Here is a 27,795-nt window from a genome sequence, read left to right on the forward strand (position 1 = left end):
TCAAGCAACGAGAACTACTAAAACAAAGAGTAAGTTACCCTCACCTATCCCAGTATTTCCATTAAGACAACGATGAAACATCGTAGGAAAAAATAACACATTTCTTATTTTTCTCAAAACTACTTTTACCTACCATTTTACATTTAACTGCTTCACAATTTTTCTGCTTGTAGAAAATCCCTAAAACTACATGTGCTGATGGACTTCAAGTTTTTCCATATTTTTGTTATGAAACGGTTGACTAATCATGCACGACGTTGCGATAAAACCGGATGGATCAACCGTTACCCGGCTCAACTAACCAAACCTTCCCCTATTCCAATAGGTACCATTTACTAACGGTTAACCAATAGCACAAGAAATCATAAAGGGATGGTTTGTGCTTTCATTAATGCGCTGTTTGTTGCATCTGTGAGTCTGCTATTGCATCATAACGCTCATGGATTTCCATCTGGACCACCTACAGGAGTTTGTGGATCTTTATCTCCTGCAGGACATCTCAGGGCAGGCGCAATTCCACAAAATTTGAATTTTGTTATTTCAGCTCCCGATTCGTTTTCGCCTGGAGAAGAAGTTACAAGTGGGTAGAAATTATTCTATTTTAATAATAACACACGTTAGCAAAATAACTTTTTGTCCTGTTGTTTGGACTACAACAACTGATATCTATGCTAATGTTAGCTGAATCTGACTCCACGATTTTTTCTACGGTAAAGATTTTGATATTTCATGACAAAAACGTACGATAGTTTATGTAGTTGTAATGGAAGGGAGAATTGAGCCATGGTCTTATACTTACCTCAAAACTTTTAACCAGTGTTGTACGTTGACGGCGTCAACTTTTTGTTGACGCTGAGGCTAGCGCCGTCAATTTATTTTTCAGTTGACGGAAGTGATAGCGCCGTCAACTATTTTGCCGATTTTAAGCGTCAAGCGCTAAGCGTCATGTTTTGTTTTCATGGAAAATTTCGTTTCACAATAAGAGTTTCACAATGTATTCTGGCCAGCGCGACTCATCCGAATTACCATTTTTTGCGTTGGTTGGAATGGCTCCCTGGAATACATGCGGAAGAAGTTCGCCAAATGGTGATCACCATGTATTGAGAACGAGGGATCAGAGACAGAAAGCGAAAAATCCATGAATGGCATCGCGGACGTTGAATATACTTTATTTCAAGAGCTCTATGCCCCTGAAAAGAGCGGTGTTGGTGCAGTGGACCTCGTTAAAAGATTTATACATGCTAAACTATCACAGCACGCTTGGAACAGTGATACCTTTCCGACTAAACGTTTTCAACTTGTTTTTGATATACAACACACCAATACCAACCAGCGCTAGTGTGGAACGCATGTTTTCACTTGAAAAGGACAATATGCGCAGGGGCGCCAGAACCGGGGGTGGAGCAGGGGGAGCAGATGCCCCCCTGCCCTCATATTTCTTTGGATGGGGAGGAAAGAGGGAGCAATGGTGCCCTTTTAAGGTGATGTAAGCTACTGCACACTTTGCAATATAACAATTTATGCTATTCGCTTTTAGCCTAATTATAATGTTCTATTTTTGCCTCAAAATAATATTCAAGACACAAAATTCTCCATCACAGTAAGTTATAGCCTATTACATGATTATAAAATAGCATGATGCCCTTCCGTGCCATTGTTCTTTGTATAGTTGATACTTGTATCATTACTCGATAATGAGCTAATAGATGAGCATTATCGCTATATCTTATCTTAAAACTTAAAAAAAAAAATTGGCCTTTCAGCAACAAAAGTGCCCTTATTTCATATTCCTGCCCCTCCAATCAAAAATCGCTTCGGCGCCCCTGAATATGCGTCCCAAACGCAGCAGATTGTCAGACAACCGTTTTAAAATGCTTGTTTTTCTGCAAGGAAATAACTAATAGGCTGAGCAGCTAATTACAATACAGTCTCAAAACATAATACCTGCTCTTTATTTATAGCTATTGTTAGCCTGAACTTGGTTGAAATATTTGCGTTTTATGTGACGCTGGCAAAAAATAGCGCTAGAAATTAGCGCTGACGCTGACGCCGTCAATTTCTTTAAGAGCTTACGCAGTCCTTTACGCCGTAAAGTTTTTAGGCAATTTGCGCTGACGCTGACGCCGTCAAATTATTTCAATGACGCGTACAACACTGCTTTTAACGATAAAAATGTAATCGATCGATTTGACTTGTTCTTGGTTAGCAGCCAGTGGCGTAAGCAAAAGGATGAAACCGTGGCTCAATGTCACTAGATCTTTCATACAAAGTCATCAAATCACACCAACCAACAAAAAAGAACTTGTTTAAGTACGGTACCTAAAATTTTAAACTAATATTTTGATATATTAAAATCATTTTTTTCGTATCAGCTCTAGTTTTCGAGATATGGTGGATATCTGTAACGCTAGATTTCGTTTAGTTTTCACATATCTCATCAAGATAAGGATGAATTCAAACTTTTTTACGACATATCGCGGACTGGGAAGGCTTCTTGTAGAGCTTAATCCCGGCATCAGTTTCGCATATTTGTAGAATCTTTGAATCACTGACACAGGCCGGTCACCGAGATTGACATATTGAAGTCTCTAATTGTTGAAGTATTGTTGCCGGGGAATTATTTAATCCATCAGATGCCGCTGGATGGAGAGCAGTCCTTGACATGCGTTGCTCAAGCGCACACCCTGAGAGTCAAACCATCGCCGCTTGATCTTGAAGCTTCTTCGTTGCAGAAGTCACGTGCTTTTTATCTTTGATCACTCGTGTATTGCTCCCGTTCACAGTCACGGAACAAAACGCAGACATCTTGAGTGGTTCAATCAACACCACATGGCCTGTCTGACTTGCACAAACATCCTACACAACTAAGCCTAGTGTAAGTGGTACCAGTAGGGTACCAGCACGAACCAACGTTAAAAGGCATCAGTGGAACAGGATATTTAAAGAAGGTGATACGCAGGCTCGCAGCGATTGCCTTATTCTAGCGACACTGGGCGGTAGTTTGTAGAGCGTAAACATGCGGTTCGTTTTAAAATTGCAGAAAGTTTTGTAATGCTTCTGGTAGCCTACAGTTAGCAAATGTTACTTAGAGCATATTAAGTCTGTAAACTTGTAACAGTAGATAGCCTATTTATTGAGATTTTGTGCATTTGCAGTTTGTGTATTATTTTGTTATTTTTTGATGTTATTTCGTTGTTGTTGTTCGTTATTTGTGCATTTGCAGTTTGTGTATTATTTTGTTGTTTTGTTTTGGATATGGACAGCTTTGTCTGATGCAAATAAATTATTATTATTATATTATTATAAAATACTTTTTTGGAAAAACAGTTGAAAAGTTACCAGTAAGCTGTTTTTCTTAAAAAAGTCTTTGCAGTATAGGCTAGCTAGATGTACAGCAGTCAGCAAGTAGACTATAGCCTATGGGTAGTTGAATTAACAAGTAACCATAAAGCAGTGGCTCCGAGAGGGGGGGGAAGTCGGGCCAGTTTCCCCCCTAGCAAAATATTGTAAAGGAAAAACGAGTAGTTTTTTGCTTTTGCACTTTTGAGGGGGGCCCATTTTTAGTACTAAAGTAAAAATGTACCAACTAAATAATCAACAAATTCTTAAATGAAGTGCGTAGTTCCAAGTATTTCTCAATCATTGTAAATGTCACTCTCGATGTTTCTCATCAAGAACAAATCATTTTCGTGTTAAGGTGGGCGATGTTGAACAGATTCAAGACGTAAAATCTGAAGCTGAAATGATTTCTGTATCACTGAACGGTTTCGATTGTATTGATAGTGTCAACTTGAAAACTGGTGCTGTCTTAGCTAAGCGGGAACTATTTTTGCTTGACAACTGAACGTTAACTTCAAAATCTGCGTTGGCCAGGCATAGGATGTTGTATCCAACATAAGTTATCTGGGAAAGTTAAAGGTAGGCTATCAGTCCAAGCACGATTAAAGAAAGTAAATTCTGTATATTTTTTGTTTATGGATCATCATCAGTCATCATCTCCGCACTCCGCCTGCAGCAGATTGCGCATCATGAGTTATTTGCTTCCAAGAGTGGCGATTTTGAGCCAGCTCGCCTTGTGTCGCCAAGTTGAGTCCGGTCCATGATTGGATGTTGTCTTGCCATCGTTTTGGTTGTCTGCCACGTTTTCTTTTTTCTTCTACTTTGCCTTCTGTGCAAACTTTGCTGATTCCGAATTGTGATCTTTTAGTGTGGCCGAACAGTTTTAAAACTTTTCATTTTATTAACTTATTGCTGCAATTGGATGTAATTTTGTCATAGTTAAAAGATCTTCTGTTTTCGTGTGGTCAAGTAGCCTTCTGTTGGTCATGCTTCTCATGATGTGATTTTGGAAGGTATAGTGAGTTTTTTCTTTATTTGAGTGTTTTGTTTATGGATGTTGTTGCTTAAATCTAGTTGGAATTCATAATGTTGCCTACAGACTGCGTTGTTGAAATATTTTATCATTTTGGAGTAATTGATTATCTGTAAGCTAGTGGCATCTTTAAAGTTATAGCCCAGTCAGAGGAAAAATTCTGAAAAATCTAAAGAATCTGCTGTCCTATCATCTTGCAAAGAAAATTGATTTCGAGAGGGTAATCAAGGCGTGGTGCAGTCAAAGCCAATGCTTTACAATACCCTTTTGCAATTGAAGCTCTAAAGACGTTTCTTAAATGCATCGAGTTGGAACCAACAAGAGCTTGATCGGAAGCTGAGTCAATGGTAAAGTAGCCTACAACTAGCAGTTTTAAATTTGTGACTGCTTTTCGTTGTGTGGATTACCGAACGGTCCTAAACAAGATTCACTGATGAATTTAATGAAATTAAAGGAAGATGTAATCTAAGTAAGAGAAAGCTGAGAAGAGTATAGGCTACTACTCGCAAGCTAAAGTTGCAGTGGCAATTATAAATTTAAAAGAAAATGATTTTTTTTCCGAGGACAGAACGCTTTTATAACTCCACTTAACTAGCTGAATCATTCGAAGGAAATGTATTCTACCGTAGGCTACATTGCAAAAGATTCGATAGTTGTTGGAATTGGCAAACGTATCAACTAACTCAAACATATCTTCGATGAGTTTGAAGTTCCATGAAAATTTCATCGTATGTCTGTTGTGCATTTGCGGGCATGTGGGACAAGTTTAAACCATTTGTAGGCTACAACAATGACATTTTTCAAGACATTTTGGATGAGTTGGTAGGCTACTTTTGACAGAAAGCCACACAGCAAACTTCACCTGCAAACCACAAGGAACCACCCCATAATCTCTACACAAGGAATCATTGATTGCAACTTTCGAAAGGTTTTTTCAAATAGTTTTGTGATGACTTTTTTGTGTTCCGGTAGCTACCTCCAATTTTGTGATGACTTTTTTGTGTTCCGGTAGCTACCTCACTAAAGCCACGTTCTCAAAGTTGCGCTTTGAGAACGTGGCTTTAGCAATTACTGAAATTTGTAAAGAATTGTTTGCGCTCCGGTAGGCCTATGACTCAAAACCGATTGAAAAACCTAACTAGGCTTATACACGTTGTGCATCAATTCAGACGTCGCAAAATTTTATCATTTGATGCTGTGATCCGTAACTTTGCATTGCAAAAAGTCCAGAAAGGGTTGAATTAAATCAGGGATGTCCAAGGTCTGAAAGTGAGAGCCCTGAAACGTTTTTGTACGTTTTTGTATGGCCCGCGCCTGTTGTTGTACAATGTGTTATTTTGGCCTGCAGACACACAAAAATCATATAAATTCAACTTGCAGTTTTCAGAAAAATTATTGTGGCTGTTGGCCCGCGAAGATTTATTATCAAATCTGGCTCGCGTGGAAAAAAGTTTGGACACTCCTGAATTAAATGCTTGGTTGAACTATTTTCGTTGCCTGTAGGTTATAGGCCTATTGTGTGTTTACCAAGCTTTCTAGACAAAATAGTTAGCCTCAATGGCATTTTTGCTGCAAGTGTAATCCAGTGATTATTATGATTGTTACATTGAAGGAAGTTCTTTTCATGCTGAAGAAAGTAGGCTAATTTCAGCTTAACACGAACATGCAACGCAATATTTGCTAACAAATATTATGGGGCCCATTTTTCGTATTGTTTCCCGACCAGTGCTGAATTCTCTCGGAGGCCCTGACCATAAGCATGTAGTGAATATCCAAGCCTGATGGCTACTAACAGCGCAATGCAGGTTATTATAACAATGTTTGTTAAACTACTATCGGTGCCAATTATCATTTTACAATAAACATAGATTCTTTACGATAAACAAAAGCCCCTTTATTGCCAGACGTCATAAAAGCTTTCGCATCACCTTTTTTAGATATCTCTGCAGTGGAATACCACTTATTAAACCAGGTTGAGGCAAGTGGGGTACCAGTTACACACTAATGCCAATCAGTTACCTCTTCAAAATACTTGTAGGCTACAATTTGTTTCAATCAAAAACCAAACGTTTCTAGAAAAATTACTTTGTTTCAGTACGCATTGGTGGGAATAACCAGCTGCGAGGTCTCATAATGCAAGTACGCCTACAGGCACAACCAAGTGGGCGTTTTGAAGATCTCCCCGATGGCTTCAAAATAATTGGCTGCAGGCAGGGATCACCGGACAGCACAGTTGGTCATTCTAACGGAAGAGACAAAAATACAGCAGAGTCAGCTTTTACCTGGACGGCGCCCGACGTCTGCAGCGGTGGAGGTATTTACGTCATCAGGTAATGCCCTCTGCCTTGACATTCAATAGTCCTACTTGTGAGCCACTAAAATTTTGTACACAGCATTCATTCATCCTTCATTTTCCTTTCCAGACTACATTGGCAATAAGCCTAATTTCAAACGATTTGCTTGCAATAACCAATGCCCTATAAAGCCTAAGCTATTTGTCTTAGATAGCCTACTACTTCGTGTTGTGTATAGGGGAAAGTCGTGACCCCTCGGACAGGAGGAGACCTCGAGACCACTTTTGGATTGCCATGAAATTACAACTATGAAACTAACACCATGAAATTACAACTGGTTCACAATCTTTTTTCGACAGCCGTTTTGAAAACCTAGCGGTCAGCAGCGAAAGGGAGGCTAGATCAAGAAAAGTTATTTTTTGAACAAAAGTAAATTTAATCATTGTAGAGCTGGAAGGTGCAGTTTAAGACATGGTCCAAGAAAAGAAGGGTCTTGTGTGGTGGTTAAAATGTTATTACAAGCCCTTCTTGTTCCATAGAGTCTTTAGAGATGAGATATCTTTTCAGTATTTGCCTGACACAGTTAGTTTTTGCAATGGCTGCTTTTTGGGAATCTTCGGACTTCTGTTCGACGTTTCCCACGCATGGCATATTATGTTACTGGGAGAAAGTTATTAATTTTTTTTTTTTTAATTTAGATATAAAAGGGGTAGAAAATATCTTCGTCAGAAACAAGTTGCAAACGTCAGCGCAGATGTCATCATCACGTCATCAAGCGTCAGCGCAACCGTCATCACAAAATTTCGATTTTTGATGCTGTCAGTATGTTTGGTCTGAACCGATCGATCGACAGTTTCAGATTAGCCTACGTACAATGGTACAAGGAAAGCGGCATGTCCATGGACACAAATCAATTTCGACCAAATTCCAAAAAAAGTCAAGTGTTCAGTGAACATGAAAAAAAATTACTGGCAGAATACTTTATTCAATGCAGTAGGATGTTTTATGGTCTCCAAAAAAGTAGCAAGAAAAATGGCATTCGAGTATGCTTGCGCAAATTCTAAAGCTGTACTTAAATCTTGGCTAGATAACAACATGGCAGGCCGTGATGGGTTTTTATGGTTGCATGGAGAGCAGTCCTACCGTGGCGCTGAAAAAAAACTGTAGCAACCAGCCTTGTTTGCATTTCCTGTTTCAACAAGAGAACTGTGAAGGAGTTCCAAGACAAGCCTGAGTCAGTGAGGGTGTGAACGACTGGATGACCTCACACTCAGGAAAAATATTTTAATTTGATATCTTTCTATATTGTGTAGTCTTGCTTGGGGCAGAGAGCGGCAACTCCAACAAACATCAAGAAAAGATTTTTCTAAACAAGCATTTTCCGTTTGATTGCAACATTTTTACTGACAATGATCGTATTGGCTGAACTGTTACTGATCGCCCTGACCATAGGCGTAGCCAGGGGGGGGCGAAAGGGGCCATGGCCCCCCCCAAATTTTCGAAGTTTGGATTCCGAAGTTGAGCCCTTTGTTGAAAATATAATCAAATTTGTAGAAATTTATAACGTTTTCCAAAACATCTGGCTATTAACACCCCAAGGACTTGTTTTAGACACACAGAAAGACACCAATAAATTTTGCAAATCGTAAATCGCGCAAAATTTACTGGATTTACGTTTCTTTTAACTAATTTGTGGAAGCAATTTCAGAATGGCTTACTCTGTTAGGTTTTTCTGTAGCTGAGTTTTTGGTGTTCTCTAATTTTAGCCGCAGATGTTGCCCGTTCGTGTGTAAGAGCTACCTTTAATAAGTTAATAGCTGTTTATCTGCTAATAAATTTCATACAAATATTACCCTAAAAGTGTTTCCAGAAAGCGCTATAATCCAATATTCAAGTGTAATTTTGCAAAAATTTTCCGGGGGGGCATGCCCCCGGACCCCCCTAGAAAACGCGTGCCTTCGGCACGCTTTAACCCCCACCAGTTTCATTGCTTCCCCTTGCTCAAGCCACCAGGATACGCTACTGCACATCAGGTGCACATACGTGCATGCGCCACTGCACATAAATCAAACACTTTGTCGTTCTCTTCAATTCATCAAATATTTGGCCCCCCCCAAATTTTTTTCCTGGCTACGCCACTGGCCCTGACCCTACAGTTGACATACCGCTGTCTAACGAGAGCAATGTAAATTATCAAAACGAGCCATCAACTTCCGGAATTACACCAGAAAGATTGTGAAGGTACCCAAAAGCTCCACCCTGGAAAACCACCTTTACTCGAAAGAGGAGTAGATGCATAATTGCCATCGATAGCCTGAAAAAGAACAAACGCAAAGCACGAAATCAAATTAAAAACCGTTTCGTTTCGTGAAGAGAAAAGTTGCAAGAGCTCTTCCTATTTTTCTGCGTCAGAGAGTAGTTCTGATAAGAGAGTTCAAAATGGAACTAGTGGACACCGACAGTGATGATGGTTCCGAAAGTGAAGAAGCTGAAAAGACCTCCAAAAGCCAACTACGAATTGTCTGTTACGTGCTTGTTCGTTTTCAGCTTCCAAAGAAAAGTGCTGTTTATTACGTAGGTCAAGTTATTTCTGACGACGCGTCTGATGATTCAGTAAAAGATAGAAGCGAAGATTTATGTGATCGAGAAGTGATTACTAATAATGGCAATGGCAGCACTCCAGAGGAATCTGAAGAATTTACACTTTTACAGTGAATTGTTACAGTGAAGTTTTTGCGTCAGCATGCCAAAGTTCCAGGTTCATTTGTCGAGCCAGGAAAAAGTGTTGCCACATGCCGTTCAGACTCATGGATCGAAGAGGCAGCAATCTGTCATAAAATTTGAGATGCGAATGTCCGTTTCTGTGCTGCGTTGACGTGAAACTTTGATTTCATGTTGTGTAATCAGGCCTGTAGCCAGAGCTCAGTTCCATAAGAATTGCGTGAATGCATGCATGTATATTTCTATAGGGAGACAAAAAATATCAGTGTTGCTTCGCTCCTTGGCTGGCTACGGGCCTGCTGCGTGTAATTTATTTACTGTCATTTACTATTCGTTCGTTAACCAGAAATTTGTTTTGTAAATACAATACTGCTATCCCTAAAGTTGTCCTTTTGTGATGCAACTTTTTTAAGTTCACTTATATTTTATTGCTCAGCTTTCCTCTTGCGGTGTATTAAATCTAAAAAGGAGGAAAGAGTTTTTCGAAACTCTCAAAAGATCAACTCAAGCTTAGCTAGACAATATCCAAGGTCACCTGTCATCATCATCATTGTCAGCCATTGTTGTTCCACTGCAGGATAAAGACCTTCCCTATATCTTTATAATTTTGTCTGTCTTTGCACGTTTGTGTCCAGTGTTTGTCGAATTGGTAGAGTTCGTCTCGCCATCTTGTTTTCTGTTTCCCTCTTTTGCGTTTATTCTCAAGCGGTATCCAGTCAGTAGCTCTTCTTGTCCATCTGTTGTCAGTTAATTGTTCGCATGATATGTCCTGCCCAATTCCACTTTAAACTTTTTATTTTTTGAATGATATCTTTGATTTGTGTTTGTTGTCGTATCCATTTGGCTAGTTTCCTGTCTTTCCATGTAATGCCCAAGAGTACTTTTTCATGTGATCTTTGCGCAGTGCGTAGTTTGAGTGTTAGTGCTTTCGTTAAGTTCCATGTTTCTGATCCGTATGTCATTGTTGAGAGAATGCATTGATTATATACTTTTCTTTTCATTGAGATCGGTAATTTACTTTTAACCCTGTTGGGCCCATTGTATCATATATGCAACATGACGTTAGGGCTCTTCCAGAGCCCCCTTGGATATCGCGAAACTTACTTTTTTTTTTATAAAAGGCTGGTGTCGCTATTGAGCTACAGTTTTTTGTTGAAAACCGATTGGTAGATGTAAGTCACGTGACTTTAGCCGGATTTGTTTTTGGCGCAATTTTGTCTGCTGAAAGTGGTTGAGAAGTACACAAAAGTTGAAGAAGATATCTTGTTTTGTAGGGTAAGTTATTTTGTTGTTTTTGTGCGAAACATGTTCCATTAGAGCTAATAATTCATTGTAAGTTCATTTTAAATAAACATTTTTGATTTTTCTTTATTTTATAAATGTTTGAAATTTGATGTTGCACGGGTGCAACATTGGGCTTTGCATGCCACTGATTCCTGATAATGATGAAGGACAAGTCATTGTTGACATACTGTGTTTATCCGAATTGTTTGATCTGCTGAGCTTGTGCATTGCTTATTCCACACTAAACTTTGTAAAAATAAGCACACAGTTCAAATTTAATCACACCTTACTAGTTGTATGTCTTTGATCAGTTTATAATACGGCTATATTAGGGTTGCCATACCGTCCGGACATGTCCGGAATTTAGTGTTAAATTTTGCGTCCGGGAGAAATTTAAAAAAATGCTCAAATGTCCGGAATTTTATGATGGGCGATTTGGGGGAATTAGAATTTTTTTTTCTAGAAAATTCGCTCAGCCAGCTCATTTTACTGCATCTGCAATCGTACTGTGCAACACTGCCATTTTTTTTACCACGAGGTTGTACGGAATTATGATGTAACAGAGCGTTTTCCTTATCAATGATGTTTACTACTTAGAACTTTCTTGAACTTATTGACCGTTGCGCTGAATCAGAATTGGTTAGATATGGATCACATGCTGCGAAAATTACTAGAACATTCCAACAGTCTATAAAAGCAGGCGATTTCGCACATATAATCAGAGATTTACTTGAAATGTCATAGAGGAGGAAGCCTAGTGAATTTTTGATATAGAATCCTTGACTAATTCTACTGTAATGGCTAATAGTTCGGTAGCGCATATATGGTCTCATGAAAATAGTCATGCACTGTCCGGAATTTTGCTTTTTCAAATATGGTAACCCTAGGCTGTATAGGCTATTGTATTTACACTAATGTTGGAAACCATATCAAATTATTGTAGCCTACTGCAAACTGAATGAACTGATGCCTTGAAAAAAGTGACAAACGCTGGAGCGTGAAAACTAGCTACAGAATACCAAGTTAGTCCAACCCTACTGCTAACCACTTTTGTATTATTTTTTTGATTTGTCTTGATCAATAATTACACCATGGTCCTTAGTCACAAATTTCAATTATTTCGACGTTTATCAGGGTGGTGATGGCACCAGAAGTGAACTCGGACAAGGAGCAGATGTGGTGCTGAAGCTAACGTCAACTTTGTCATGCAACGTAAATCATAAAATCTACGCTGACAATCTGTTTAGTAGCATTCCGCTGATCGAAAAGATGACTGAACGTGGTATGTTCTATTCTGGGACTATTCGAAAAAACAGGCTTCGTGGCTTGACTCTTATGAATGAAGGGGAACTGAAAAAGAAAGGTCGTGGCAGCTACGATCACAGAGTAGAGATATCTAACAACATTTCTGTTGTCAGATGGTTTGACAATAAGCCTGTCACACTTATCTCCTCATTATATGGTGTTGAGCCGATCCTTGAAGCTAGCCACTGGGATAAAAAAGTCAAATCGCACAATCTGTTACCTCTACCAAATGTTGTTGCTGCCTATAACAAATATATGGGTGGGGTTGACTTGCTGGACTCTTTCCTTGCACGTTTCCGCTTCAGGATGGTATCACGTCGGTGGTACATGTATCTTTTTTGGCACTTTTTGATGGTGGGACTAATCAATAGCTGGAATGTCTACCGAAGAGACCATAGATTGCTTGGCTTGCCAAAAAAAGACATGCTCAGTCGACGAAAGTTTCAGGTAAAATACAACAAAGCTATAAATATGTTTTGGATTTGTCAAAGAACTTGCTAGTATTCCACTTTGCTGGGTGTTCATAGGTTACCATGTACAAGTATATGAAGTATGATAACAATAAGTACCTTTCACATTTGCAAGAAATAAGAGCAAAGTTTTGTTGTTTTTAGAGTCATGTTGCTTCAGCCCTTACACTCGCAAATACCACTCCCAGAAACGTTGGTCGGCCTACGAGGTCTGATAATGCAAGCTATGCATCATACACCACCGCAAGAGCACGAAACAGAAGATCAGCACCAGTTGACGACGTCAGAAAAGACGGTTATGCTCACTGGCCGATCAAAGTTGAAAAGCGGGGAAGATGCAAGCATTGTCAAAACATTACGAACACTTTTTGTTCAAAATGCGAGATCCGCTTATGCTTTGTGGAAACCCGAAATTGCTTTTATGATTTTCACAATTGAAAAGTAAAATTTTTGCTATTGCGTTTTGTGGTTTGCATCATTCAGTTCCGATAGGACACTATTTTTGCTTTTCGGATGAAGCTTCATAATCTATCACTAAAGATCATTGGGGAATTTTGACCCAAATACCGATCATCGGAAAAGTTAACAGTCTTTGACAGGGTTTTTCCAAACAAAGAATTTCTATCTACATTCATCTTTGCCACTCCACCATATCAACAATGCTGTCTGCTAATTACCACTCAAGGCCCAATGTATCATATATGCAACATGGCCCAAAACTTGGCCGAAAGGGGTAGCATACCAAAAAAATATGTTTTTGGTTTAAATGAGTCACAAACAAAGTGCTGAACAGCAAAAAAAATTTTTTTGAACATGTTTTCTTAGAGTGGGCCCAACAGGGTTAAATATTGAGCTCGCTCTTCCAAATGCCTGCCAACCAAGTGCAATTCTTCTTTTAAATTCTTCTTCTTTATCAGGTGATGTGGTTACTATTTGGCCAAGGTATGTGTATTTGTTTACGTTTTGGAGACTGGCTCCATCTAACGTCACCTGTAAGCTTATCCAATTAAACTCACCCTCTGAAATATCCGAATTCACACGACGGTTGCGAAGAATTCGGACATTTCAGAGCTAATCATGTTTTTGCATACTGACGCTTATCGCACGGTGAATACTGCTGTTTTTGTTATCATTTTTTTCGCTTATAAATATCCAACGAATTGATAATTGAGCTAGCTTCCCCCAAAAATTGTTAGAAATGCGAGAAATATGAAAGTCGAAAAATTGTCCGACGTGTGACGACTTTCCCCTAATAAGCTACTTGAATTAATTTGCTAAACAGGCCACATTTAGGTTGACATAAAATGTTTCTCACAACTTATGGCAATTTGTTTTTCGTTTGGCATAAAACATCTTTAAATATTTATTTGTCTTTATGGGAACATTTTTTTATAGAGCAACAGTTGTGCAAAGCTTCTACACCTTTCAAGAATCGTTGATGAAAGAAATGATCTGCCGATCAGAACCTGTCATCATGCCACCAACTACAAAAAGTACCATGCCACCAACTACAGAAAGCACCATGGCACCAACTACAGAAAGTACCATGCCACCAACTACACAAAGTACCATGCCACCAACTACAGAAAGCACCATGGCACCAACAACACAAAGTACCATGCCACCAACTACAGAAAGTACCATGACACCAATTTCCAAAGTACCAGCTGGATCAATTTTTCCTCCTTGCGAACATTTAAACGTCACAAGAGTACCAAACGGAAGTAAGTTGTCGTATGTTCTTGTTTTCGTGCAAGTTTTTTTTTAAGCATTGGTTAGGGTAGTTTGCAAATATTCTAAGACTTCATTCGTTTGGGAAACCAGATATCTAGGCTATATATCCGAATAGGTAAATATTTTAACGTGGTGTCACGATTTCTTTCTATCTCTTACCAGGAAAAAGACTTGGAAAGGTTCAATGACGTAGTTTAATGGGTCAAACCGAAAAGCAGTCAATTAAATTCACGGATAGTTCTACTGGTGAAATGATATATAAAAACGCTTGAAGGACTCCAACGAATGGTTCACCACTTCCAACAATTAATCAAAGTAATAGTAAACAGCAATAGATTCCAATGCTTGCGACTATTGATCGAGTTTAACGTGATCCACTCACAGCTTCTCATACGATTCTAATTTCAATCAGAAATTATATTAGCATCAACTTTGCTTTACAGTACTCGTATTCAATACTTCCACTCTCGATCAACAATAATCTTTGCGTCTATTAACAACTGCTACTACTACAATAATGAACTCTCATCACCAACTCATCATAATACAACTCCCATAATAATAATCTCAGAATCTCAGAATTCTCAGAATAAACATTACACAAACTACACCACTATTTATAGTTGGCTGTTCAGTCCAATAACTTCGAGAAGGTTACATCATAAAGAACCATCGTTCGGTCACGTAGCATTTAAAAGGTAAACAACAGAAGCTTATAGAAGGTCACGTAGGGAAAATGATTCCAGAAAACACGTTACATAATACAGATTTCGTCATCAGAGGTTACTTCAGGTCATAACCGACAATAACACAACGCACCAGAATTCCATAATGAAAACAACACGCTTGTTGAAGATACAAAGCAAGCCATCGCGAAGCATTGCACCTTGATTGTGACATACGCCCCCCCTTAGAATATTGTTGCAAACAATATAACAACACAATCAATACAAAACACACCATAAAACAATTAATTACTCAATAATCAGTTCTCATAAGTCTATCGTTGCATGATCTACCAACGATAGCTTTTCTCAAAACAATAGTCACGTTTTCTGCGAAAGTCTCCAACGTCCTCAATGACTTCAGTGCATCGGCGAGCGAGATGACCCATTTTCCTACATCGGAAACATCTCCTCTCCGGACAGTCCTTGGCGAGATGACCTTCTTTGTGACAGTTGTAGCAAGCCTTTTCATCAAAAGAGCAGCTCCTGGCTATGTGTCCAATCTCCCCACATCGGTAGCAGTGGTTGTCACGGCAACGTCTATTTTCCGAATGTCCGCCGTTAGCAACGCATTCCCTGGCGAAGTGTCCGCGTCTACCGCATCTATAGCAAACTCCAAATGGTTGTCGCCCGCCTCTTCTCCTCGGTTCTTCGCGTTCGTAATATCCGTCATCGTGAGATCGTTGCTGAATATCTACAGAACAATCTCGAGCAAAGTGACCATTCTTGCCACAAGAATAACAAATAACTTCAGAATCTCTCTCAAAAACATTTCCGATTATCAGATCAACTAAAGAGTTTTGTAAACATAACGCTTTCACAGTCCCACTACAATACGGAGTTTCGATAGATATCATCGCTAACGGTCCTTGGATTGAAGTGGTATCTATTTTTGTCACATGGCCAGTTTTTCCCGTTAATTGACTGTCTTTAACCAAATCTCTCCTCACTATTATACCAGTAGAACCAGAATCACGTAAAACTTTTACCTTTTTGTCTCCAACTTTTCCATCCACTACTGGCAGGTGATCTTCAGGTATTATTTTTCCGCAAACGTCTTCATCCGGTCTCTCCTCGTCAAGCGTTGGTTTAGGAATCATTAACGCACAACCGCATCGATAAACGTCCGTATCTTCATCTTTTCTAGACTGATTGGATCGGGACAACGACTTGTCCTTGCATTCCTTCGCTTCGTGTCCTTGCCTATTGCAACGATTGCACCACTTCCTCGATTCCTGATGATTTCTGTTAGTCTTCTTCCGGCAGTTAACAGATTTATGACCTAAGCCATTACAATTAAAACAACGTACTTCTCTTGGAACCGCACCTCCTTTAAAATTATTTGTTTGCTCTTCGTCATTATCGCATGACAACGTTTCTTCAGTCGACAACTTCTCATCATGAGCAACTAAGTACTGTTCTGCCACACTGGCTATGTCTTCTAAATTCTTCGGACTTCTTTCCATTAAATAAACAGACAGATCTTTTGAACATGAATCTGTGAATTGTTCCTTAACTATAAGGTTTGCCAATCCGTCCAATGATTGATCGGCCCCCGAAAGTTCAAACCATTTTAACAAAAGGTTTCTTAAACGTTAAATAAATTGACCTGGGCTTTCGTGTTTTTCAGGCTTTGCCTCACGGAATCTTTGACGGTATCCATGCTCGGTAAAATTGTATCGCTTTAACAGAGCTAACTTCAATCTGTCGTAATTCATGGCTTCTTCTTGTGAAAGCCTTGAATATACATCAAGAGCTTGTCCCGATAATAACATGCTTAGCTGGGTAGCCCACGTCGACTTCTCTAATTTGGCTATTGTAGCATATCTTTCAAATCTTAACAAAAAGCTATCCAACTCATCTTTTTCTTCAACAAATGATGGCAAATCTGGACGTCTAACTTGCGCCACAATAACATCTCGAGCATTATCATTACTAGAATTAGATCGCTCACCAATGTCCAGCTTTTGTCTTTCTAATTCAAGTTTTAACTTTTCCAATTCATATTGCGCTCTTCTTTCTTCAGCTTCTACTTCGCGCTGCGCTTGTTTCTCTTCAGCTTCTCGTTGAGCTTGTTTCTCTTCAGCTTCTCGTTGAGCTTGTTTTTCTTCAGCTTCAGCTTCGCGCTGCGCCCGCTTCTCCTCTGCTTCGCGCTGCGCCCGCTTCTCCTCTGCTTCAGCTTCAAGTTGTGCTCGCTTTTCCTCAGCTTCAAGTTGTGCTCGCTTTTCCTCAGCTTCAAATTGTGCTCGCTTTTCCTCAGCTTCAAATTGTGCTCGCTTTTCTTCAGCTTCAAGTTCTGCTTTCCTTATTTCACGAGCAGCTCTTCTATCTTCTCTTTCGTCAGCTTCTCGCTGAGCTTTTTGGTCCATTATCTTGTGATACTCTTCCATCACAAACTGAGACTTCTCATTACCAGTCAGCCCCATTCGTTCAGCCATGCTCCCTAAGTCTTCAATCATCTCATGTTTGACAGTATCCGCCATTTTGACATTAATTTATTATTCAATAAATCTTCGGTATTATTCGGTTTTTCGGTTAAATTCCCGGACGAGCCCCCAGAATGTCACGATTTCTTTCTATCTCTTACCAGGAAAAAGACTTGGAAAGGTTCAATGACGTAGTTTAATGGGTCAAACCGAAAAGCAGTCAATTAAATTCACGGATAGTTCTACTGGTGAAATGATATATAAAAACGCTTGAAGGACTCCAACGAATGGTTCACCACTTCCAACAATTAATCAAAGTAATAGTAAACAGCAATAGATTCCAATGCTTGCGACTATTGATCGAGTTTAACGTGATCCACTCACAGCTTCTCATACGATTCTAATTTCAATCAGAAATTATATTAGCATCAACTTTGCTTTACAGTACTCGTATTCAATACTTCCACTCTCGATCAACAATAATCTTTGCGTCTATTAACAACTGCTACTACTACAATAATGAACTCTCATCACCAACTCATCATAATACAACTCCCATAATAATAATCTCAGAATCTCAGAATTCTCAGAATAAACATTACACAAACTACACCACTATTTATAGTTGGCTGTTCAGTCCAATAACTTCGAGAAGGTTACATCATAAAGAACCATCGTTCGGTCACGTAGCATTTAAAAGGTAAACAACAGAAGCTTATAGAAGGTCACGTAGGGAAAATGATTCCAGAAAACACGTTACATAATACAGATTTCGTCATCAGAGGTTACTTCAGGTCATAACCGACAATAACACAACGCACCAGAATTCCATAATGAAAACAACACGCTTGTTGAAGATACAAAGCAAGCCATCGCGAAGCATTGCACCTTGATTGTGACACGTGGTCATAGATTTAATAAAAAAAAAACAAAAAAAAAAACATGAAGAGTTGGGGGAAAACTAATGTGGTTATCAAAAACAGGACAACAAAAAAAACTCTTATAAATGTTAGTTTCTCGTTTCATTCCCTCATTTTCATAAACCATATTAGTTTTATTTAATCCTTATATTTTTTTGTTGTTAAATTTATGATCATGTTAAAGCTTTTGCCGTCCTGATTATGCTGAGCATGGTAAACTATCGACCTTTTTATTTCATCGGCAAAGTAAACATATATACAATGACGTTAAATTAATTTCCATTTTTGTATATGAAGGTACTGGTACATGGTACCTTTCAGAATACCGTACCAAACAAATTATATGTGGAACTTGAAAATTTAGATAAATATGGGCCAGAATAGAAAAACTGGCTTAACTCTCCTGGGTCTCTAATACTGTGGTAAAAAATAACAAAAGCTGTAAATAGAACTCAATATTGTAAAGTTGTTTGAATTATCTTTTAATTCTAAATTTCAATGTGAGACATTAGGCTACATTCTATCTTGCTTTAAAAAATTATTTCTCAAAACTAATAAATAGTTTACAGCCTAGCCTACTGACATCAAAACTCAGTGGCGTATTCTCCATGCATGTAAGGCATGCACTGCATGCCTTACAATTCTGATGAAATCAGAAATCTTTCAGAAACAACAAATTTTTGCGTAGAAATTGAAAATGTTAATAGCAGAACCACCTCGCTCTCTTAATTTCAATATTCGAAACAGTTATTCGTTTTCAAAATTTGGAAACTTTGCTGACCCTGGCAACTCTGCATGCTGAGACGAGCTCAGCATGCGTTGATAATACAATTTGCCTATTCGCCGCTCTTTTACCGACGCTGTGACGCAAAGGCGACCAAGGCATGCAGATTTGAAATTGCAAGCAAAACAAAAATCACGATCTTGAGACAGGGTTGCCAGATTGGTCTTTTTAACGCCAAATTTCAGAAATTCGGGGTTTTTAAAAAGTGTTTGGCCGGACTATTTTTGTTTAGACGCTTGGTCTTTTTTAATTTTCCGATTGGCATTTGTTTGGCCTTTTTTCTTTTGGTCTTCATAGTTTAAGTCCTTGCGGTTTTCTACTGTAGATAGTATGATATACTTGAAACCTAAGCACAGTACTTTAAAAGATCATCAAGAAAACGAGTCGGGTGTATGCTGAAGGCCATATACCGCTACATAGCGCTTCAACTCCGCTTTCCTGCAATGCAGGATAAAGATATAAAATTAAGACATTGGATTCATGGTGCGTTCCAAACCTCATTTTTTGCAAAACAGCTCAAACAATTATCAGCTAAGTAAGGCTCAGATTGCAAGAAAAGCTATAAAACCTCAAGCAAATTTGCAAAATTTTCCTGGGAGAGCATGCCCCCAGACCCCCCCTACACTGGCTATGGCCCTCCTTCCATTGCATGCCTACGAAAATCAACCAGGATGCGCCACTGTCAGAACTGTAGGTTAGAAGTAAAGTTTATTTTTTAAACAGAAAGACAATAAAACAGTTTGGAACAAACATTTGGTTGCGTTCTCAAAGCAAATAAATAAGCAAAGTTTTGTTTTGCCAGCAGGCTACTTCAGCTCCGTTTCAATTTTGTTTTTTCGGGTTTGATCCCCAAATATAGGCTACTGTGAAAACTGGGGCTTACCATGGCCTACTTAGCTTTACAAACTATACAAAGTTAGGAGGCCGTTATGAGGATAATTCGAACCAGGTAGGCTACCACAAAAAGCCCATGGCTTCCATACAAAACATGTTTAAAAAATGCTTCCGTAAATGGTACCTTCCAGATTAATGCAGAAAAATTAAAAGTTTAATTAACTTACAAACAGTAAAATTTTTAATCGATTAAAAATCATTGACTTCAAACGGAAACTCTTAGTGAAAAATTCAAAAGTCAACCGAGTTCGCTTCCCGACTGCCAACTATATCATCTTTTCTTTCAGCTTTCCATCTAAATAAGGAGCTTCGGATTGAGTAAATAAAGACCTATGTTTTATTTCATAAGAGAATAACACGAAGGAAATAACTTTATTTGCCAATTAAATTCTATAATAGCAAGATAGGCTAATACACTACACAATAAGCTTACATTACATAGCCTACTGTTGATAAACATAGAGCAGGAGTGTTCAAACTATTTCCCAAGCGAGCCAGATTTATTTCATGACAAATTAAGTTATAATTGCCCTTAGCCTACATCATGTGTTTGCAGAGTATACAACCAGCTTTGAAGAAGGGGAAGGATTGAATGGTTGGATCAATCAAAGAGGTTGGAGACAGAACAGTGGTTCAACCCCAACACCAGGAACTGGTCCAGATTCAGCTGCAGATGGTAAAATTATAGACTCTTTGTATTTTCGTCATTTTGGTTTTTTAAGTGTTGAGTTGCCTTTGAAGATTTCCTCTTTCTAAAATAATAGATTTTGAGATTTCTTTTCTTTTAAGTCCACTACTTAAATATGCTCGCTAACAAAGTCTCCTTGTCTTGTTGAATATCTTCTTTTTTATCAATTGCTGAACAATTTTACCTATGTGACCCTATATTTTTAATAAGGATGCTCTTTCCATTTCGGCCGTATTTCTCTGTGTATTCTCTTCGTATCCACCCCACATTCCTCCCTTCCCTCAATGCTTTGTTTCTTATCATAGGCTTCCGCGTTATATTTTTTATATTTTATGTACTGGTAGCATCCTATTCTTTATTCAATCAAGCAGTTAAAATATTAAAATAAATCTTATCAAAAACCTGTTTATGCTTTCAGGTGATAACTATTTGTATTATGAGGCCAATGTCGGCGCTGGAGATAGCCGTCGAGCGATTCTGATAAGCCGAAAAGATCTAAGAGGTTGCTTTTGCTTGTCACTGAAGCAAAATCACAATGTGCGAGACAACACTGGTCATCGCTTTTTGGTAACGGTAGCAGGCAATCCTATCTTTCGAACGATGAGAGGACAAGAAGGGTGGAGACAACTGAAGCTCCAAATTGACTTTCCATCATTTGTTCAGGTAAGAAAGCATCATTTGTTAAGAAAGTATTATTGTTCGGGTAATAAAGCATTTGTAACAATAGATTCCAACGTTGACTTTCGTAGATTGTTTATATCCCTTTCAAGCGGGGTTTGAATCCCATCTGCTGACCATATCTTTCACTAAAGCTCCATTTAGTTTGGCCGATTTGAACCGGTTTGTGCGAACCGCTTCCTAAAAAATAAAACGTTTGCAAAATTGGTTCCTGGCTAACTTTCACGAGTGGCCAATTTTCAAGGTTGCCAGATGTGGCTAATTTTAATCATAGCAATCCGGTTGCTAACTAATTTGAATCCCACCACTGAAGACACATAATGGAACGAATGGCATAACAGTACTATAACGAAGCTACACTAACCTGACATTTGTTTTGTTTGTTTTTCCAATCTTTATCCTCGGACCATATGTGTAGGAGAAGCGTATTTTTAGGGGGTGTGTTATAATATATTGTTTTACGTTATTTCTACGTACTTTGTTTCTGTACTGGTCCTTGTTCTACTGATTACTTCGTTGGCGTGTTTTGTCCTTCTGGCTGTTCTCTATTTTGTGTTGCTTGTTGTTGTGAGCTACCTGCCTTCATTTTTAGTATGTTTTAAGTTGGGGTGGCCGCATTTTAAGTTGGTTAAAACTTTATCAATGAAGTCATCTTTAGTTTCATGACAATTTAACCAACTTAAAGGAAAGGCATCAACTCCCTTTAGCCTTTGTATTTTGTCAGAGAAGCCCGGGTTGTTCGCCTATTACGCTAAGTGGGTTCCGGGCTTCTCTGACAAAATACAAAGGCTAAAGGGAGTTGATGCCTTTCCTTTAAGCAGGTTACAAATAAGCGACTTTCAATTCCTCAAAGAAGCTATTGCTAATGCATCCCTTCAAGCAATTGATGAGAACTCACCGTTTACCGTAGAATGTGACGCATCAGATGTAGCAATATCGGCTACTCTAAATCAAAGTGGGCGACCGGTAGCATTTATGTCTCGGTCATTACAAGGGAGCGAGTTACACTACCCTGCCATGGAAAAGGAGGCTACGAGTATTATTGAAGCCGTAAGAAAATGGTCCCATTTTCTGATTCGAAGGCATTTTACATTAATTACAGACCAAAAATCAGTAGCTTTCATGTTTGACAGCAAGAAGCGGACCAAAGTCAAAAACAATAAAGTGCTATGTTGGCGCCTCGAACTGGCATCCTTTTCTTATACTATTCGTTACCGTCCCGGCAAAGACAATACAGCACCCGACGCTTTATCGAGAGCATTTTGCGCAACGGTACCTGCTCGAAACATTAAAAGTTTGATGGATATTCATAAAGAATTGTGTTGCCCGGGTTTAACTCGTTTGTTGCATTATGTGCGTTCGAAAAATTTGCCTTACTCGACAACTGATGTTAAAAGAATATGTGAATCATGCAATGTATGCGCTGAAGTTAAGCCACGTTTCTTTAAACCCGTCCAGAGTAATTTAATCAAAGCGACTCAGCCCATGGAGAGGCTAAACTTAGATTTTAAGGGCCCCTTACCATCATGTTCTCGTAATATATATGTATTGTGTGTCATTGATGAGTATTCACGATTTCCGTTTTGTTTTCCCTGTGTTGATACGTCGTCTGGCACAGTAATCAAGTGCCTTTCTCAACTGTTTGCAATGTTCGGTACCTGTAGTTTTATTCATACTGATCGAGCCCAAAGTTTCATGTCTAGGGATGTTAAACAATTCTTGTTGGAAAGGGGTGTAGCTGTGAGCCATTCAACACCCTATCACCCGCAAGGCAATTCGCAAGTTGAACGTTACAACGGAGTAATATGGAAGGCGATACAATGTAACCTCAAGTCATTCGGCCTGCCTGTAAGCAAATGGGAAAATGTCCTTCCGAACGCCTTACACGCATTGAGATCGCTACTGTGTACATCAACAAACTCTACCCCGCATGAGCGATTCTTCAACTTCTCTAGACGGTCGTCACACGGGAAGTCCCTTCCTGATTGGTTAAGCACTCCTGGCCCAATCTTACTGAGAAAGTTTAACAGGTCTAGCAAACACGACGATCAAGTCACGAAAGTGTTCTTAACCGAAGCCAACCCATTATATGCTCGGATCAAATACAGCGACGGCCGAGAGTCTAACGTGTCTCTAAGAGACTTAGCCCCACATCCTGCTAATAATACCTCTTACGGGGATATTGTGGATTCTCCTCAATCATCGGACACAGAGGAAAAGTCATTCACACCGAGTGATAGGTTGCCTTGCAGTGGCGCTTCACCGGGAAATAATTTCGATCAAGTCGAAGAAGTTGTTCGCGACCAAGCGATTGACTGCGATCCAGCAATCAATCCGCAATCAACAACGACTGGTGACCTAACCCGATCAAGCCTTTCCAATGAAAATCCAAGAAGATCGTCTAGGTCCACCAAAGGGGTTCCTCCCGTTAGATATGGGGATCCCATTACCTTTTAGAGTGGGTAAATGTTATAATATATTGTTTTACGTTATTTCTACGTACTTTGTTTCTGTACTGGTCCTTGTTCTACTGATTACTTCGTTGGCGTGTTTTGTCCTTCTGGCTGTTCTCTATTTTGTGTTGCTTGTTGTTGTGAGCTACCTGCCTTCATTTTTAGTATGTTTTAAGTTGGGGTGGCCGCATTTTAAGTTGGTTAAAACTTTATCAATAAAGTCATCTTTAGTTTCATGACAGGGTGCAAAAGAAATTCTGGCCAAATATGATACATTGTGCCCGAAAAAGTTTTGCGATGAAATATGTTTCACCTTAAAACATGTCACAATCGTTTTGCACGTAGGTGCAATTAATCTTGACCGCTGACTCTAATAAACATCAAAACACACTTATTTCATGTCTCAGTTTGTCATTGAAACCCAGGAACTCAAATACAACAACATCACACCTGTGATTTCATTCTTACAGCTTCAATCTTGGATCCATTAAAGTTACATTTATCTTGCTGTAGTGCAGTAGCCTACATCTTCAAAGCGTGCAACTTACTCCAATATTGCTACTACTATATGCATGTGAAACTTACAGGAACTGTATAACAGTAATAATTGTCCAATAGCCTGGGTTAGGGGAGAGTGGGGCACAATTGGACAAAAAATAGTAAAATAGAAGTCCCGTCTATATTAAAAGTCTAACAAAATCCAACTTTTGCACAATAACAAAGTATCACACTGTTAACAAAATGAGACAATGAAACAACACTTAGGTAATGCATATTAAATACTACAGTCAATTGAAAAAAATATTGTTTTTGTCCAATTGTGCCCCGGTAATGGGGCACAATTGGACATTTGCAAATATTATCAATGGTTTAGAAACAACAGTTTAAACCAACACAAAAGTAATCAAGAAACTGACAAGGACTCTAATAAATAGATTTTACTTGTTTATTGCAGTAAAATCAGGGACGTTGCCACGGGGGAGGGGGGTATTGGAAAAGCAATTTTACCCCCCCCTAAAATTTTATCTGGTCTCCCAAAATTTTTATTTTTAATGTTATTACAACGTTTAAATGACATTGCGTTGCATGAGACCATGCAATATTAAAAGAACTACTTTTACAGTATGATCTACCATGTGTGTTGCTGTCTAATTGTACCCCAAAATTTGTGTCCAATTGTACCCCACACACCAACATCGATTTAAAGTTGGGCAGGGACAACCTGTTCTAAAAGTCAGGTCAAAGCAAAGGTAATGAAAAGATACTTTACTGTATATGGCTTGAACAGAAAAAGAAAAAATCTAAAAATCTTTACTTTACATAAAGAAATTACGATTAAAACAAAATCCGCTAAAAATACTATACAGGTGCTAAAAGACTTCCCACCGCCAAACTCAATACACGACCAACACAAACTTTTAGAACTTTCATAGTACAACGACTAATGTGAAACTAATTTTTTTGCCAAAGCAGAGACTTCCAGAGGTTCCAATTTTTTCTATAAAATGCGATGTCCAATTGTACCCCATGTCCAATTGTGCCCCACTCTCCCCTACCCTCAGCCAAAACTATAAAAAGCACTTTGCTTGATATATACTTGTAAAAAAAATCTCTAATGCAAGTTTTACGTGATGTTTCTAGTGAAATTGTTGGGTTTAAAAAAAAATTGAACTGCCACAGTTTTGACTAAAAGCTTATCATGAGCCTCTTAATGCTTAAGTATCTATTCGCAAGAAAATTTTAACATACAAGAAAGAAATAGCTTAGTTTTAAATTTGATTTATTGAATGAAAATACATGATAAATCTATAATAAGAAAAACATTCTGAGGAATGAACTAAAAAAAACTAAGCACACAACTCAAAATATAAGCATGTTTCATAAAAAAAAAGCACAGTTGTATTTTTTAAGACATTGTAGCCTACTTGAAAATGAGCATAACTTTTACTGGCATTAACCCTAAATCTTTTACCATAGTCTCGAGTATACATTCCTCAGCCTCACACTCACTGACATTCAGAAGTTGATTCTGAGATACTTTGATGGAGCCTGCGTTAAAATTTACTTCTTTATTATAACTCACAGTCGCACTTACATGTTGTTTACTAGAATGTGCTAGAAATGACAATTTTCTTTGTTTTGGATTGTTGAATCCAAATTGTTGAATTTCTTGCCAATTAACGCATTTTTTAAAATTAAAATGCAGTTTTAATAAGTTCTTTAAAGCAAGAAGCTAAAATGAAATGTAATTTTGATGAATCGACAAAATATCCAAAAAATTTCTGCCCGATTTTTGCAATTTTGCCCGAATTTTCGACAAATCAAAAGCTTGGGGGTGTGATCGCACCCCCTGCACTCCCAGCTCCTACACCTATGCCTCGGACTAACAAAGCCTTGATAGGTTATTCCTGGTAGTTTTGCATACTTGTAGAGACTTTTGACGCAGGGCCGGTTACTGAGATTTGCATAGTGAATTTTTCCGATTGTTGAAGTGTTGTTGCCGGGGAATCATTCCATTCATTAGGTGCCACTGAATAGAGAGCAGTCCCGAAATGCGTTGCTCAAGCGCACACCCCGAGAGTCGAACCAGCGCCACTTGATCTTGAAGCTTCTTCGTTCACGAAGTCACGCGCTAACCAACTGAGCTATCATCACCTGCCCTGCTTTTTTTAGTCTATATAGCAGAGAATTTATTCTTTTACTACTTACGGTTGTCAGTGTTTGTTCGGACTATACCTTGTAGGCTGCATAGCCAAGGGTGCCGGTTCGACACCGCGTAAGAGCATGAGGCGGTGTCTTTTTCAGGACACAAAGGCACACTACTTAAACTCTAGATTTTCAACCACAGGGTGTATGCCTTAGGTGCGACGACCAAGACCGTTCTTTAAAAAGTAATCATCGAAATATGTTTCAGGTGAGAATAATTGAAAGAAGAGGAAGGAATATTTTTGGTGACAGCGCGATTGATGACATTAGAGTGGAACCTGGAAGATGCCAAGAAGTGGAACCAGAGGAAGAAGATGAAGAGGAAGATAATGGAGAAGGAGGAGAAGAAGGTTAAGAGAAAAAGAAAATTGAAGATAAAAAAGAGGAAAAATACAAACTACATTGCAAAAATAAAAAATAAATTTAAAATCTCGCTCATCAGCAGTGATTTGAGTTAGCAATAGTTTTGACGCTGATATCTTGAGAGTTGGCTACGATTGTCTGTGTGTTGAATTTTGTATTTTGTTTCATTAAAAGATTTAAAATTAGTTTCTTATGCTGAAGTGAATGTCTTTTGTTACCAAATCTTTATGTCGTCTATCCCTTTGTATATGAAATCTATGTAAGACTTTTCTACTTTACCTACAACTCATGAGGATTTATAAAAACGAGTCTTCAGAATTGCTAGTGACATTTTTCAGTGCCTTTCGTTAAACAGCACTACAAGAAGCGGGCGTAGGGAGTAATAATGATGCGATTGAGCAGCAGCCTTATATCATGCATGTGGTGATAGACTGCAGAATAGAGTGCCCTCTATGTACGAGTCCGTGATGTGGTCGACGTTGATTAACATGCAGCTATAGGAAATGCTAGTTGCCAACAGTATTTCAATGAGCGGATGTCAGCCATTCACTGCCTAAAAAAGGTCATTTTCTGATCTGCCTTTCAATGTTTATCGATATCTAGGAACGCTCAAAGGTTGTTAATTTGTGAAGAAGATTGTTGTGAAAATTTGCACGTACGGTACTAAATCTGGTATCTTTGCTTGCTAAAACACATGCCTGCCAAAAAAGCGACCATCCGAAGACCAATAATGTATTTTTTTGAAGACACAGTTACTGTATACGACTATACGTAGCCGATATCGTTTAAAATAGCTTATCTACGGTACCCTCGAAATGTCCTTGTTTCAATGCTGAGTTGGTAAGATGATACAAAGGAGGCCCAATGTGTTTTAACATAATTACAGAAAAACTCAATTTACTTGCAAGACATTATGAAACAGCTATTTGCACGGCTCGGTGTTTAGTAAATTCATCTAATTACTTTCTTGTGTCATGT

General features: G+C 38.6%; 1 protein-coding gene across 1 annotated transcript; it reads left to right on the top strand.

Annotated features, from left to right (window-relative positions):
• Positions 1-331: 331 nt before the first annotated feature.
• LOC145773827 (uncharacterized) lies at positions 332-27,733 on the top strand. The gene is made up of 6 exons (XM_082584957.1): positions 332-580; positions 6,468-6,702; positions 13,842-14,170; positions 20,486-20,605; positions 21,036-21,280; positions 26,663-27,733. The coding sequence occupies exons 1-6, from the start codon at positions 373-375 to the stop codon at positions 26,807-26,809; spliced, it is 1,284 nt and encodes a 427-aa protein (XP_082441083.1). The 5' UTR covers positions 332-372; the 3' UTR covers positions 26,810-27,733.
• The last annotated feature ends 62 nt before the right edge of the window (positions 27,734-27,795 follow it).

The sequence above is a fragment of the Aplidium turbinatum genome, chromosome 1 (assembly GCF_918807975.1).
Source record: "Aplidium turbinatum chromosome 1, kaAplTurb1.1, whole genome shotgun sequence".
NCBI classification, from domain to species: domain Eukaryota; kingdom Metazoa; phylum Chordata; class Ascidiacea; order Aplousobranchia; family Polyclinidae; genus Aplidium; species Aplidium turbinatum.

Bases quoted from the DNA above. Each gene is read 5' to 3' on its own strand.
- LOC145773827 (XM_082584957.1), top strand. From the start codon at position 373: ATGGTTTGTGCTTTCATTAATGCGCTGTTTGTTGCATCTGTGAGTCTG. The intron at 581-6,467 runs GTGGGTAGAAAT...ACTTTGTTTCAG, and splicing joins GCCTGGAGAAGAAGTTACAA to TACGCATTGGTGGGAATAAC. The intron at 20,606-21,035 runs GTAAAATTATAG...TTATGCTTTCAG, and splicing joins TCCAGATTCAGCTGCAGATG to GTGATAACTATTTGTATTAT.